Here is a 14,390-nt window from a genome sequence, read left to right as displayed (position 1 = left end):
TACAAAAATATAACTTATAATGCTATTAATTACAGATAATAATTTGTCTATAACTAATAATGTTATAAATTATTTTTATATAATCTATATAAAAATATAAATTTATTTTTAAATTTTATAAATATGTAATTTATAAAATTATTGTAAATTATATATATTCCTATATATAAATACTACATAAATTATATCTACAAATAGTATACATATATATATAAATATTATTATAATTTGTAATTACTGTGATCCAGCAGTTATGGTTTTGTGGTTCATAAACATAAAATCTGCCATTTTCCTAATTTATTATATATTTTATTCATTTTTATTAAATGAAATTTTATTTTATTGGAATATTATAATTTATTGATATAGTTTTTAATATAGTTTTAATATCATTAATGTAGTTTTTAATAAATACAAATACAAATATATAGATATAAATACAAACTGTATATTTATATTACTTAATACATCTTAAATATATTTAAGTGCACTACCCAATTAGAAATGTCATAGATTTAAATAATCTTTTAATGATTTGCTTTTTGATAATGTTTCCCTGGATTTTGTCCAATTTCCCACAGAACAACGGGAGCGGCGGATCGGTGAGAGGCCAAAATGGGAATTTTGGGAAAAATGGGGATTTTGGAAAATGGGGATTCTGGGAAAATGGGAATTTTGGAAATGGGAATTCTGGGAAAATGGGGATTCTGGGAAAAATGGGGATTCTGGGAGGATTAAAAATTACATTTTTTTAATTTGAAATCTGAGATTTTCATCCAAAGCAGAGTTTTTGCTGCCGGCTCTGGCCCCGGGTTGGGTGATTTTTTGGGGATAATTTGAATTTTTTTCCTCTTTTTTCCCCCTCCCAGAATCCCGCGACGCCAGGATCGGTGCGTGTGCCCCTCCCCCGCCCGAAATTCGGGAATTTTGGGAATTTTGGGAATTTGGGTTCGTTCTGAAACTGAAACTGAGGAGTTTTGGGTTTTTCCCCTGGCAGCGGAGCTCTCGGAGGCGCTCGGTGAGGGAAACGCGGGAAAAAATTATATTTATATATAAATAATACAAAAATATAACTTATAATGCTATTAATTACAGATAATAATTTGTCTATAACTAATAATGTTATAAATTATTTTTATATAATCTATATAAAAATATAAATTTATTTTTAAATTTTATAAATATGTAATTTATAAAATTATTGTAAATTATATATATTCCTATATATAAATACTACATAAATTATATCTACAAATAGTATACATATATATATAAATATTATTATAATTTGTAATTACTGTGATCCAGCAGTTATGGTTTTGTGGTTCATAAACATAAAATCTGCCATTTTCCTAATTTATTATATATTTTATTCATTTTTATTAAATGAAATTTTATTTTATTGGAATATTATAATTTATTGATATAGTTTTTAATATAGTTTTAATATCATTAATGTAGTTTTTAATAAATACAAATACAAATATATAGATATAAATACAAACATATAAGTATAAATATAAATATAAATATAAATATAAATATAAATATAAATATAAATATAAATATAAATATAAATACAAATACCTGTATATAAATACATAAATGTATATTTATATTACTTAATACATCTTAAATATATTTAAGTGCACTACCCAATTAGAAATGTCATAGATTTAAATAATCTTTTAATGATTTGCTTTTTGATAATGTTTCCCTGGATTTTGTCCAATTTCCCACAGAACAACGGGAGCGGCGGATCGGTGAGAGGCCAAAATGGGAATTTTGGGAAAAATGGGGATTTTGGAAAATGGGGATTCTGGGAAAATGGGAATTTTGGAAATGGGAATTCTGGGAAAATGGGGATTCTGGGAAAAATGGGGATTCTGGGAAAAATGGGGATTCTGGAAATGGGAATGCTGGGAAAATGGAGTTCTGGAAAAATGGGAATTCTGGAAAATGGGAATTCTGGAAAATGGGGATTTTGGAAATGGGGATTCTGGAAAATGGGGATTCTGGAAAATGGGGGTTTTGGAAATGGGGATTCTGGGAAAATGGGAATGCTGGGAAAATGGGAATTCTGGAAATGGGGATTCTGGGAGGAAAGGGGATTCTGGGAAAATGGGAATTCTGGGAGGAAAATGGGGATTCTGGGAAAATGGGGATTCTGGGAAAATGGGAATGCTGGGAGGAAAATGGGGATTCTGGGAAAATGGGGATTCTGGGAAAATGGGAATTCTGGGGAAATGGGAATTCTGGGGAAATGGGAATTTTGGAAATGGGAATTCTGGGGAAATGGGAATTTGGGAAATGGGAATTCTGGAAAATGGGGATTCTGGAAATGGGGATTTTGGAAATGGGAATTTTGGAAAAATGGGAATTCTGGAAATGGCCCCTCGTGGGAATTCTCATTTTTCCTCCTTGTCCAGCGGAGCTGAACGCGGAGCTCGGTGAGTCCTGGGGGGGAATCTCTTCTCTTTCCTTAATTGCAGAAATTAATTGCACGGGGAACCGTTTTCATCCTTAATTTCTTCATCAATTCCAATCAATTTTCTCCTTCCAGAGGAATCCCGACTGAGGATCTGTGAGTGTCCCGTCCCAGGGCTGCTTTATTTCTGTTTAAATCTGTTTTATTCCATTTTATTTCCTTTATTTTCCTATTTTATTTCATTTTTTTTTAATTTTACATAATTTTTTCTACTTTATACTAATTTATTTTAATTTTTAAAAATTTTTTTTAATTTAATTTTGGGGTTTTTTCCTATTTTATTTCATTTTTTTTTAATTTCACATCATTTTTTCTACTTTATACTGATTAATTTTAATTTTTTAATTTTTTCTACTTTATACTGATTAATTTTAATTTTTTTAAATTTTATTTTTATTTTTTTTGAATTTAATTTTGGGGTTTTTTCCTATTTTATTTCTTTCTTTTATTTTAATTTTAAATCATTTTTTCTACTTTATACTGATTTATTTTAATTTTTTTGAAATTTGATTTTTATTTTTTTAACTGAATTTTATTTTCCCACCCCGTTTTGCCGCCTTTCACTGCTGCTTTTTTGTGATTTCCCGCAGGGCGGTGCCTCGAGGAGCACCGTGAGTGTTCTCCCCTCCCTTCTCCCCTCGGAGCCCTCACCAAGGACTCCTTAATTAATTCTGGTGAAATTAATTAACTCCTTCATTCATTTCAGGGAAAGATGAAGAGCAAGTGGGTGAGTCCCTGTGGGAAAGGGACAGGGAGGGGCAGAACTCGGCATTTTTGCCTGGTTTCACCTTTTTCATCCCCTTTTCCCCTTTCCCCTCCTCTTTCCTGGCGTTTCTCCCTTTTTCTCCTCTCTTTTCCCATTTTCTCCTCTTTTTTCCCCTTTCCTGTTTCCATCTCCCCTTCCCCTCCTTGCGCCTGTTCTTTCCCCCCATTCCCCCCATTTCCCCTCATTTTTCCTCCATTTCCCCCCATTTTCCCCTCTTTCTCCTCCAATTTTCCCCCTTGCGCGTGGCCCTGGACTACGAGGGCGGCGGCGTGGCCTTCTTCGACGGCGACGGCCCCGGCGGCGCCGCGCCGCTCTTCGCCTTCCCGGCCGCCGACTTCGGCGGGGAGTGCGTGCGGCCCTGGTTCTGGCTGGAGCTGGGCGAGATCTCCATCGAAAAGTGACCCCAAACTCCTGCCAGGACACGTGTCCGGTCCTGGTTCTGGCCGGACATGGGAGATCTCCATCGAAAAGTGACCCCAAACTCCTGCCAGGACACGTGTCCAGTCCTGGTCCTGGCTGGACATGTCCAGTGACCCCAGGACACGTGTCCGGTCCTGGTCCTGGCTGGACATGTCCAGTGACCCCAGGACACGTGTCCAGTCCTGGTCCTGGCCGGACATGTCCAGTGACCCCAGGACAGCGTGTCCAGTCCTGGTCCTGGCTGGACATGTCCAGTGACCCCAGGACACGTGTCCGGTCCTGGTCCTGGCTGGACATGTCCAGTGACCCCAGGACACGTGTCCGGTCCTGGTTCTGGCCGGACATGGGAGATCTCCATCGAAAAGTGACCCCAAACTCCTGCCAGGACACGTGTCCAGTCCTGGTCCTGGCCGGACATGTCCAGTGACCCCAGGACAGCGTGTCCAGCCCTGGTTCTGGCTGGACACGGGGAGATCTCCATCGTCCAGTGACCCCAAAACTCCTCCATGGACATCACCTTCACCCCTGGTTCTGGCCGGACACGGGGAGATCTCCATCGTCCAGTGACCCCAGGACACGTGTCAGGCCCTGGTCCTGGCCGGACACGGGGACATCTCCATTGTCCAGTGACCCCAGACCCCCCCAGGACAGCGTGTCCGGTCCTGGCTGGACACGGGGATGATTTCCATTGTCCAGTGACCCTGGAATCCGTCCCAGGACACGTGTCCATCCCTGGTCCTGGCCGGACACGGGGACATCTCCATTGTCCAGTGACCCCAGACCCCTCCCAGGACACGTGTCCATCCCTGGTCCTGGCCGGACACGGGGACATCTCCATTGTCCAGTGACCCCAGACCCCCCCAGGCCGTCGCCGCCCCCTCCCCGCCCCGGGGGTAGCGTGGCCGAGCGGTCTAAGGCGCTGGATTAAGGCTCCAGTCCCTGCGGGGGCGTGGGTTCGAATCCCACCGCTGCCAGCGGAATTTTGGGCACGGCGGGAGGGGTCACATCTGGAGGAGCCCCCCACCCATTTTTGGGGTTTATCCCGGGGGAAACTGGGCTGGGCATCACCACAATGGTGAAAAAAATACCCTTTTTTGGGGTTTTTTCCCTGAGGGAAACGGGGCTCGGCATCACCAAAATTGGAGGATTTCACCCCAATTTCCCGCCCTGCCCACCCCGGGATGGGTTCCTGGGGAAGGGGAGCCCCCCCGCCGTGGGGGTCCCACATTCCCACCTCAGCAAATCACGACCCTGCTTTTCCAAAATCCCAATTCCGCTTTATTTCGCCTCATTTTGGAGCGGGGGGGAATTGGGGAAAGAAACGTGGGTTTGGGACGTGGTGTATCCACAAAAACAGGGTTTGGGACACGCTGAACCCACAAAAACAGGATCCAGACCCCGGGGGAACAGAGACCCCCAGCACCCCCCACCACGGATACCGGAACATTTTTGGGGTGGGAAGCGGAAAAATGAACATTTTCAGCTTCTAAAAGTGGAGTTGGGTGCACAGGAGCATCTTCATCATCCCAGGGACGGGCACCCAAAATTTGGCATCAGTCCCTGAGGTGGGCACCCAAATCCCCCAGTCCTGAGGGTCCTCACCCAAATCCCTGGGGGTCAGCACCCAAATCCCCCTCTCCCGGGGGTCCCCACCCAAATCCCCCTCATCCCTGAGGGTCCACCCCCAAATTCCCCCAATCATAAGGCTCCACACCCAAATCCCTGAGGGTCCACCCCCAAATCCCCCAAATTCTGGGGGTCCACCCCCAAATCCCCCCCGATCCTGATGGTCCACACCCAAATCCCCCCAATCCGGGGGGTTCTGGATGTCCCCCCAGTCCAGGTGTCCCCCCGATCCGGGGGTCCCGGGGTCCCCCAATCCCCCTCTCCCGGGTCTCCCCCCTGTCCCGGGGTCCCCCAATCCCCAATCCCGCTCTCAGCCCGTCCCCGCGCTCTCCCCCCAATCCGGGGGTCCCGGGGGTCTCCCCAATCCCGGGGTCCCCCCAATCCGGGGGTCCCCCCAATCCCAGTCCCGCTCTCAGCCCGTCCCCGCGGGCTCCCCCCAACCCGGGGGTCTCCCCAATCCCGGGATTCTCCCCCCAATCTGGGGGTCCCGGGGTCCCCCAATCCCCAATCCCGCTCTCAGCCCGTCCCCGCGCTCTCCCCCCAATCCGGGGGGTCCAGGGGGTCTCCCCCTCAATCCGGGGGTCCCGGGTGCCCCCCAATCCCAGTCCCGCTCTCAGCCGGTGCCCGCGCTCTCCCCACAATCCGGGGGTCCCCCAATCCCAGTCCCGCTCTCAGCCGGTGCCCGCGGGCTCCCCCCAACCCGGGGGTCCCGGGGGTCTCCCCCTCAATTCTGGGGTCCCCGCGGGCTCCCCACAATCCGGGTGCCCCCCAGTCCCAGTCCCGCTCTCAGCCGGTGCCCGCGGGCTCCCCACAATCCGGGGGTCCCCCAATCCCAGTCCCGCTCTCAGCCGGTGCCCGCGGGCTCCCCGCGCCGCAGGTGCGTCCGCAGGTGCTTCATGAGCGCCGAGCGCGACACGAAGCTCTTGGCGCAGCGGCCGCAGGGGAAGGGCCTCTCGCCGGTGTGCGAGCGCCGGTGGATGACCAGGCTGGAGCTGGCGCCGAAGCTCTTGCCGCACTCGCCGCAGCCGAACGGGCGCTCGCCCGTGTGCACCCGCCGGTGCCGCCGCAGCGCCGCGCCGTCCCGGAACGCCTTCCCGCACTGCTCGCAGGCCGGCCGCCGCCGCCGGGGGGGCGCCAGGACCCCCGGGACCCCCGCCGGACTGACCCCGAGGGGCTGGGGGGGCGCCGGGACCCCCGCCGGACTGAGCCCGAGGGGCTGGGGGGGTGCTGAGACCCCCGGGACCCCACTCGGCGCAGCCGAAGCCGCCGCCGTGCCGCGCCCGCCGGTGCTTCCCCAGCGACTTGGCCGCCATGAAGCCCTGCCCGCAGTCGGGGCAGGCGAAGGGGCGCTCGCCGGTGTGGATGCGGCGGTGCGTGACCAGCGCGGCCTCGCTGGCCAGGGTCTTGCCGCAGTCCTGGCAGCGCGGGGGGGCACCGGGACCCCCACCGGACTGACCCCGAGGGGCTGGGGGGGCACTGGGACCCCCACAGGACTGAGCCCGAGGGGCTGGGGGGGCGTCGAGACCCCCACACCATTTTTGGGGCTGACCCCAAGACGCTGTGGGGGCGTCGAGACCCCCGTGCCAAGCTTGGGGCTGACCCTGAGGGTCTGTGGGGTCACTGAGACCCCCGAGGAGCCGACCCCGAGACGCTGTGGGGGTGTCGGGACCCCCGAGGGGCTGACCCCAAGAGGGTGTGGGGGCATCAAGACCCCCACGCCGCGCTTGGGGCTGGCCCCGAGGGGCTGTGAGGACACCGAGACCCCCGCGCCATTTCTGGGGCTGACCCCAAGACGCTGTGGGGTCACCGGGACCCCCGTGCCACCCTCAGGGCTGTCCCCAAAAACCGAGACCCCCGTGGCCCCCTCGGTGCCATCACGGTGAGTTTTGTGGTGCGGGCAGGGTGTGGTGACCCCGGTAGAACCGCACTCGCGGCACGGTGCCACCGCGGCGCCGTCGTGGTGAGCCTTGCGGTGCGGGCAGGGCGCGGCGACCCCGATACCACCGCGATCCCGGCAGTTTTGTGGTGCGGGCAGGGTGTGGTGACCCCGGTAGAACCGCACTCGCGGCACGGTGCCACCGCAGCGCCGTCGCGGTGAGTCTTGCGGTGCTTGCCCAGCGACTTGGCGGCGGCGAAGGCCTTGCCGCACTCGGGGCACTCGTAGGGCCGCTCGCCGCTGTGCACGCGCCGGTGCGCCGCCAGCGCCCGGATTTGGGGATTTTGGGGAGAAATGAGGGGATTTGGGGATTTGGGGGTAATTTTGGGGGATGTGGGGGGGATTTTGGGGAGAACCGGGGGGATTTTGGGCTGATTTCGGGGGGATTCGGGGCCGGTTTCAGGGTGAATTTTGGGCCGATTTTGGGCTGATTTCGGGGGGATTCGGGGCCTATTTCGGGGTGAATTTTGGGCTGATTTCGGGCCGATTTGGGGGTGATTTCGGGGGTCCCGGGGGGTCGCACCTGGCGCGGCCTCGCTGCTGACCGTGACCTCCTGCCCCGCCTCGGGCACCTGCGCGGGACGAGCCGGAAACGACCCAAAGTTACCCAAATAAATTAATTACAATAACAAAAAAAAACCCGTTAAAAGCGTCAAAAAAAAACCCCAAAAACCAAACCAAACAAATTAAAAAAAAAACCCAAACAAAAAAACCCCACGAGGGAATAAAAATGTAGGAAATAAAGAGAAATAAATAAATGCCGGGAGATAAAAATCGGAAATTCGGTACAAAATGAAATTTAAACAAAACCAAATAAAATTAAAAACTCCATTAAATCAAATCAATAAGTTAAACAACAGTAAACAAAATACAGTTTAAAAATAATAAAATGCGGTTTAAAATTAAATTTAACCAGATAAATTAAACGAAAATAAATTAAATAAAGATAAGGTAAAAGAAAGAAGAAGTGAGGCGAGATAAATTAATTTGAAGTGAGATAAAATTAAGGCAAAGCGAAATAAAACAAAACAAACGAAATAAGGGTAAATGAAATGAATAAAGCAAAATAAAATAAAAGAAATTCGAACGAAACGCAGTAAAATAAAATTACAAAAAAAACCGAGAACTGAAGATTTAAAAACCCGAATGAAGAGACAAAAAAAAGGGGGGAAAGAAAAAAAGGGGGGAAAAAAGGGAAAAAAGGAAAAAAGGGGGGAAAAGGAGAAAAAAGAGGGGAAAAAAGAGGGGGAAAGGAGAAAAAAGGAAAAAAGGGGAAAAAAGGGAAAAAAAGGGAAAAAACAGGGGAAAAAGGGGGGGAAAGGATAAAAAAAAGAGAAAAAAGGGGGAAAAGCAAAAAACGAGGAAAAAAATGTAGGAAATAAAGAGAAATAAATAAATGCCGGGAGATAAAAATCGGAAATTCGGTACAAAATGAAATTTAAACAAAACCAAATAAAATTAAAAACTCCATTAAATCAAATCAATAAGTTAAACAACAGTAAACAAAATACAGTTTAAAAATAATAAAATGCGGTTTAAAATTAAATTTAACCAGATAAATTAAACGAAAATAAATTAAATAAAGATAAGGTAAAAGAAAGAAGAAGTGAGGCGAGATAAATTAATTTGAAGTGAGATAAAATTAAGGCAAAGCGAAATAAAACAAAACAAACGAAATAAGGGTAAATGAAATGAATAAAGCAAAATAAAATAAAAGAAATTCGAACGAAACGCAGTAAAATAAAATTACAAAAAAAACCGAGAACTGAAGATTTAAAAACCCGAATGAAGAGACAAAAAAAAGGGGGGAAAGAAAAAAAGGGGAAAAAAAGGGAAAAAAGGAAAAAAGGGGGGAAAAGGAGAAAAAAGAGGGGAAAAAAGAGGGGGAAAGGAGAAAAAAGGAAAAAAAGGGGAAAAAAGGAAAAAAAGGGGAAAAAAGGAAAAAAAGGGGAAAAAAGGAAAAAAAGGGGAAAAAAGGAAAAAAAGGGGAAAAAACAGAGGAAAAAGGGGGGGAAAGGATGAAAAAAAGAGAAAAAAGGGGGAAAAGCAAAAAACGAGGAAAAAAAGAAAATAAAAGGGGGAAAAAAGGGGGAAAAGGGTGGAACAGGAAAAAAGGAGCAAAAAAACGAAAAAAGGGAAAAAAGGGGAAAAAAGGAAAAAAAGGGAAAAAGGGGGAAAAATTTAAAAAGGGGGAAAAATTTAAAAAGTGGGAAAAGGGGAAAAAGGGGGGGAAAAAGGGGGGGAAAAAGGGAAAAAAGCTGATTTTAAGGAAGGAAAACCAATAAATAATTTGTTTAAATTAAATTAAAATTTAAAAACTGAACATTTGGGAGCCCCCCCCGCCCCTCCCCCCCTACCTGCGGCTCGGCCATGGCGGGGGGAGGGGCGGGGGCGGTTTGGGGGTCCCGGGGGGTCCCGAGAGCTCCGGGAGCGGCTCCGGAGCGGCGGCGGCGCCGGGGGGGAGGGGCCGTGACGTCACCGTGACGTCACCGGGGGCATATCGTGGGGCTATCGGGGGGATATCGGGGGAATATCGCGAGATATCGCGGGATATCGCGGGATGTCGCGGTGTATCGGGCGATATCGGGGGGTATCGTGGGGATATCGCGGGGATATCGCGATATATCGGGGGGATATCGCGGGATATCGTGGATATCGGGGGAATGGGAATTTGGGTTAAAAGAGGGGGAATTCGGGTGAAAAATAGGAATTTGTGTTAGAAAAAGGGATTTGGGTTAAAAAGGGGGAATTGGGGTCAAGAAAAGCAGAATTTGGGTTAAAAACGGGAGAAATGGGTTAAAAATGAGAATTAGGGTTAAAAATGAGAATTAGGGTTAAAAAAGAAGAATTTGAGTTGGAAAAAGTGGAAATTGGGTTGAAAAAGGGGAATTAGGGTCAGAAAAGGGGAATTTGATCAAAAAAAGGGGAAATCGGGTTAAAAAGGGGGAAATTGGGTTAAAATGGGGGAAATGGGGTTAAAAATGGGAATTGGGGTTTAAAAGGGGGAAATTGGGTTAAAAATGGGGGAAATTGGTCCAAAAAGGGGGAATTCGGGTTGAAAGGGGGAAATTGGGTTAAAAAAAAGCGGAATTAGGGTTTAAAAGGGGGGAATTGGGTTAAAAAATGGGGAATTTGGTCCAAAAAGGGGGAAATTGAGTTAAAAGGGGGAAAATCGGGGTTAAAAAGGAGAATTTGGGTTAAAAAGGGGGAATTTGGTCAAAAAAGGGGGGAAATTGGGTTAAAAAGGGGGAAATTGGTCAAAAAAGGGAGGAATTAGGGTTAAAAAGGGGGAAAATTCGGTTAAAAATAGGAATTGGGGTTTTAAAGGGTGGAAATTGGGTTAATAAAGGGGAATTAGGGTTAAAAGGGGGGGAAATAATTGGGTTAAAAATAGGAATTTGGGTTTAAAATGGGGAAATTGAGTTGAAGGAGAAGGAATTTGGGTTTAAAGGGGGGAAAATTGGGTTAAAAAGGGGGAATTTGGGTTAAAATTGAGGGAAATTGGGTAAAAAAAATGGGGAATTTGGTCCAAAAGGGGGGAATTAGGGTTAAAAAAGGAGAATTAGGGTTAAAAAGGGGGAATTGGGTGAAACCACCCATCCCTGCCCCCGGGCTCAGCGCTCCCGCTGCGCCATCAGCGCCATCAAATTCCCTTTTTTCCTTTTTCCCCGGAAAATTCCTCACCGGGAGCGCCAAAAACCCGAACTGGAGCCCGGGCCCGATTCCCCCGGATTTTCCCCAATTTTTCCCTAATTTCCCTCAGTTTTTTCCCCCCGTTTTTCCCCAATTCCCCCCAATTTTTCCCCAATTTCCCCCAGTTTTCCCCCAATTTTCCCCATTTTCCCCCAGGTTTTCCTGGTTTTCCCCAATTTCCCCCAGTTTTTTTCCAATTCCCCCCAATTTCCCCCAGTTTTTCCCCATTTTCCCCCCATTTTCCCCCAGTTTTCCCCTCTGGAGTGGGAAATAAAAAGGAAATTTTTAAAGTTTTTAACTAGTTCACTTTTTTTCAACTTTTATTTCTTCTATTTAGCTGTAATTTCTTCCATTTATTTTTAACTTTAATTTCTTCCATTTAATTTTAACTTTAATTTTAATTTCTCCCATTTAATTTTAATTTCTCCTATTTAATTTTAATTTCTCCTATTTAATTTCCATTTCTTCCATTTAATTTCTCCCATTTAGTTTTAATTTCTCCCAATTAATTTTAATTTCTCCTATTCAATTTTAATTTTAATTTCTTCCAAATGGAAAAATTTTAATTTCTCGCATTTAATTTTAATTTCTCCTATTTAATTTTAATTTCTCCTATTTAATTTCCCTTTCTTCCATTTAATTTCTCCCATTTAGTTTTAATTTCTCCCAATTAATTTTAATTTCTCCTATTCAATTTTAATTTTAATTTCTTCCAAATGGAAAAATTTTAATTTCTCGCATTTAATTTTAATTTCTCCTATTTAATTTTAATTTCTCCTATTTAATTTCCCTTTCTTCCATTTAATTTCTCCCATTTAGTTTTAATTTCTCCCAATTAATTTTAATTTCTCCTATTCAATTTTAATTTTAATTTCTTCCAAATGGAAAAATTTTAATTTCTCGCATTTAATTTTAATTTCTCCTATTTAATTTTAATTTCTCCTATTTAATTTCCCTTTCTTCCATTTAATTTCTCCCATTTAGTTTTAATTTCTCCCAATTAATTTTAATTTCTCCTATTCAATTTTAATTTTAATTTCTTCCAAATGGAAAAATTTTAATTTCTCGCATTTAATTTTAATTTCTCCTATTTAATTTTAATTTCTCCTATTTAATTTCCCTTTCTTCCATTTAATTTCTCCCATTTAGTTTTAATTTCTCCCAATTAATTTTAATTTCTCCTATTCAATTTTAATTTTAATTTCTTCCAAATGGAAAAATTTTAATTTCTCGCATTTAATTTTAATTTCTCCTATTTAATTTTAATTTTTTTCCTTTTTCCCCGGAAAATTCCTCACCGGGAGCGCCAAAAACCCGAACTGGAGCCCGGGCCCGATTCCCCCGGATTTTCCCCAATTTTTCCCTAATTTCCCTCAGTTTTTTCCCCCCGTTTTTCCCCAATTCCCCCCAATTTTTCCCCAATTTCCCCCAGTTTTCCCCCAATTTTCCCCATTTTCCCCCAGGTTTTCCTGTTTTTCCCCAATTTCCCCCAGTTTTTTTCCAATTCCCCCCAATTTCCCCCAGTTTTTCCCCATTTTCCCCCCATTTTCCCCCAGTTTTCCCCTCTGGAGTGGGAAATAAAAAGGAAATTTTTAAAGTTTTTAACTAGTTCACTTTTTTTCAACTTTTATTTCTTCTATTTAGCTGTAATTTCTTCCATTTATTTTTAACTTTAATTTCTTCCATTTAATTTTAACTTTAATTTTAATTTCTCCCATTTAATTTTAATTTCTCCTATTTAATTTCAATTTCTTCCATTTAATTTCTCCCTTTTAATTTCTCCCAATTAATTTTAATTTCTCCTATTCAATTTTAATTTTAATTTCTTCCAAATGGAAAAATTTTAATTTCTCGCATTTAATTTTAATTTCTCCTATTTAATTTTAATTTCTTCATTTTAATTTCAATTTTTCTGGCTCCGTTTTTTAACCCAAAATCGCTCAGAACAAACCAGACACAGCTCAGAGGGGGGGTTTATTTATCGTGTCCCCCCCGTGTCCCCTGCTCACCTCCGTGTCCCCCCAGGAGCCCCTTGAGGACCCCCCAGCCCCAGCGCAGGAGGTTCAGCAAACACTGCAGGCCAGCGCACATCCCTGGGGACATGGGGACATCGGGGACATTGGGGACATCGGGGACATTGGGGACATCGAGGACATTGGGGACACCACAGGGACATGGGGACACGATGGGGACAATGGGACAATGGGGACAATGGGGACAATGGGGGAGGACACAGCCCCCCCCCCCCCCCCGGCCCAGGGTCCCAGCGGCCCCCACGGCGCTGTCCCCTCCCTGTGTCCCTGTCCCTGTCCCATCCCTGTCCCTGTCCCTGTCCCCACATCCCCCATGTGCCACATCCTGTCCCCGTGTCCCTGTCCCCATCGTGTCCCCGTGTCCCTGTCCCTGTCCCCACATCCCTCACGTGCCACATCCTGTCCCCATGTCCCTGTCCCAGCCCTGTCCCTGTCCCCACATCCCTCGTGTCCCCACTTCCTGTCCCCAATGTCCCCACCCTGTTCCCGTGTCCCCACCCGACCTTCCCCATGTCCCCGACCTGTCCCCAGCCTTGTGTCCCCCTGTCCCTGTCCCCATCCCTGTCCCCTCCGTCCCCATCCCTGTCCCCATCCCTGTCCCCGTTGTCCCCCCCCGTCCCCCCTGTCCCCATCCCTGTCCCCGCTGTCCCCTCGCTGTCCCCTCTGTCCCCCCTGTCCCCACTCACCGGCAGCTCGGTCGGTGCCGCGGTGGCTCCGGGGCCGCCCTTAAATCCCGGGGGGACAGGGAGGGGACAGAGGGACAGGGAGGGGACAGGTTGGTGACAGGTTGGTGACACGGCGGTGACGCGGCAGGTGAGGGGGCGGCTGACAGCGGTGACAGAGGTGACAGAGGTGACAGAGGTGACAGGTTGATGACAGGGGTGCCATGTTGGTGACAGAGGTGACAGGCTGATGACGGGGCGGGTCACAGGGCAGGTGACAGAGGTGACAGGGAGGTGGCAGGGCCGGCGAGGGGGCAGGTGACACGGGTGGCACAGGTGGCACAGGTGGCACAGGTGACAGAGGTGCCAGGGGTCCCAGGGGTGCCAGGCTGGTGGCAGGGGTGACAGAGGTGACACAGGTGCCAGGTTGGTGACAGGGAGGTGGCAGGGCCGGCGAGGGGGCAGGTGACATGGGTGGCACAGGTGACACAGGTGACAGGGGTGACACAGGGCCGGTTGTCCCGGTCCCGCCCGGCCCCGCGTGGGAGGGGACACGTGGGGGGACAGGGACACGTGAGGGGACAGGGACACGTGGGGGGGACACAGGAAGGGGACGCGGGACTGGCACGGGGACAGGGGACACCTGGGGGACATGGGGGGGACACGGGGACATTGGGGACATTGAGGATCCTGGGGACACTGGGGACAAGGAGGGGACATTGGGGACATTGGGGACATTTGGGGGGACACTGGGGGGGGACATTGG

General features: G+C 47.2%; 2 protein-coding genes and 1 non-coding gene across 5 annotated transcripts; 1 reads left to right on the top strand and 2 right to left on the bottom strand.

The window, feature by feature from the left end:
- Window positions 1-3,492: 3,492 nt before the first annotated feature.
- On the bottom strand, window positions 3,493-5,357 carry LOC120503980. Of its 3 annotated transcripts, none has more exons than XM_039713081.1 (2): window positions 4,075-5,357; window positions 3,493-3,687 (listed from the first exon to the last, which is right to left on the bottom strand). In XM_039713081.1, the coding sequence occupies exons 1-2, from the start codon at window positions 4,900-4,902 to the stop codon at window positions 3,508-3,510; spliced, it is 1,008 nt and encodes a 335-aa protein (XP_039569015.1). In that variant the 5' UTR covers window positions 4,903-5,357; the 3' UTR covers window positions 3,493-3,507. The 3 variants fall into 3 exon arrangements, with proteins under 3 accessions (XP_039569015.1, XP_039569016.1, XP_039569017.1); XM_039713082.1 differs by having other exon boundaries at window positions 3,493-3,693; window positions 4,081-5,357; XM_039713083.1 differs by lacking the exon at window positions 4,075-5,357 and adding an exon at window positions 3,794-3,947 and having other exon boundaries at window positions 3,493-3,672.
- Window positions 4,567-4,648, top strand: TRNAL-AAG. The gene has a single exon. It is a non-coding gene; the product is annotated as a tRNA-Leu (tRNA).
- A 683-nt stretch (window positions 5,358-6,040) lies between the features above and the next one.
- Window positions 6,041-9,735, bottom strand: LOC120503981 (zinc finger protein 497-like). Its single transcript, XM_039713084.1, has 4 exons — window positions 9,716-9,735; window positions 7,302-7,476; window positions 6,549-6,715; window positions 6,041-6,502 (listed from the first exon to the last, which is right to left on the bottom strand). The coding sequence occupies exons 1-4, from the start codon at window positions 9,733-9,735 to the stop codon at window positions 6,145-6,147; spliced, it is 720 nt and encodes a 239-aa protein (XP_039569018.1). The 3' UTR covers window positions 6,041-6,144.
- Between the last annotated feature and the right edge of the window lie 4,655 nt (window positions 9,736-14,390).

This window comes from Passer montanus, unplaced genomic scaffold, assembly GCF_014805655.1.
Source record: "Passer montanus isolate IOZ18808 unplaced genomic scaffold, ASM1480565v1 scaffold277, whole genome shotgun sequence".
Classification (NCBI taxonomy): domain Eukaryota; kingdom Metazoa; phylum Chordata; class Aves; order Passeriformes; family Passeridae; genus Passer; species Passer montanus.
This window is presented reverse-complemented; position numbering and strand designations above follow the sequence as displayed.

What these genes read in the sequence shown, in the direction of transcription:
- LOC120503981 (XM_039713084.1), bottom strand. Translation starts at nt 9,735, where the DNA reads ATGCCCCCGGTGACGTCACG. An exon ending in ATGCCCCCGGTGACGTCACG is followed by an intron (nt 7,477 to 9,715) that starts GTGACGTCACGG and finishes GCGCGTGCACAG; the next exon opens with CGGCGAGCGGCCCTACGAGT. An exon ending in AAACTGCCGGGATCGCGGTG is followed by an intron (nt 6,716 to 7,301) that starts GTATCGGGGTCG and finishes CCGCGCTGCCAG; the next exon opens with GACTGCGGCAAGACCCTGGC.
- LOC120503980 (XM_039713081.1), bottom strand. Translation starts at nt 4,902, where the DNA reads ATGTGGGACCCCCACGGCGGGGGGGCTCCCCTTCCCCAGGAACCCATC. An exon ending in ACATGTCCGGCCAGGACCAG is followed by an intron (nt 3,688 to 4,074) that starts GACTGGACACGT and finishes GGCCAGAACCAG; the next exon opens with GACCGGACACGTGTCCTGGC.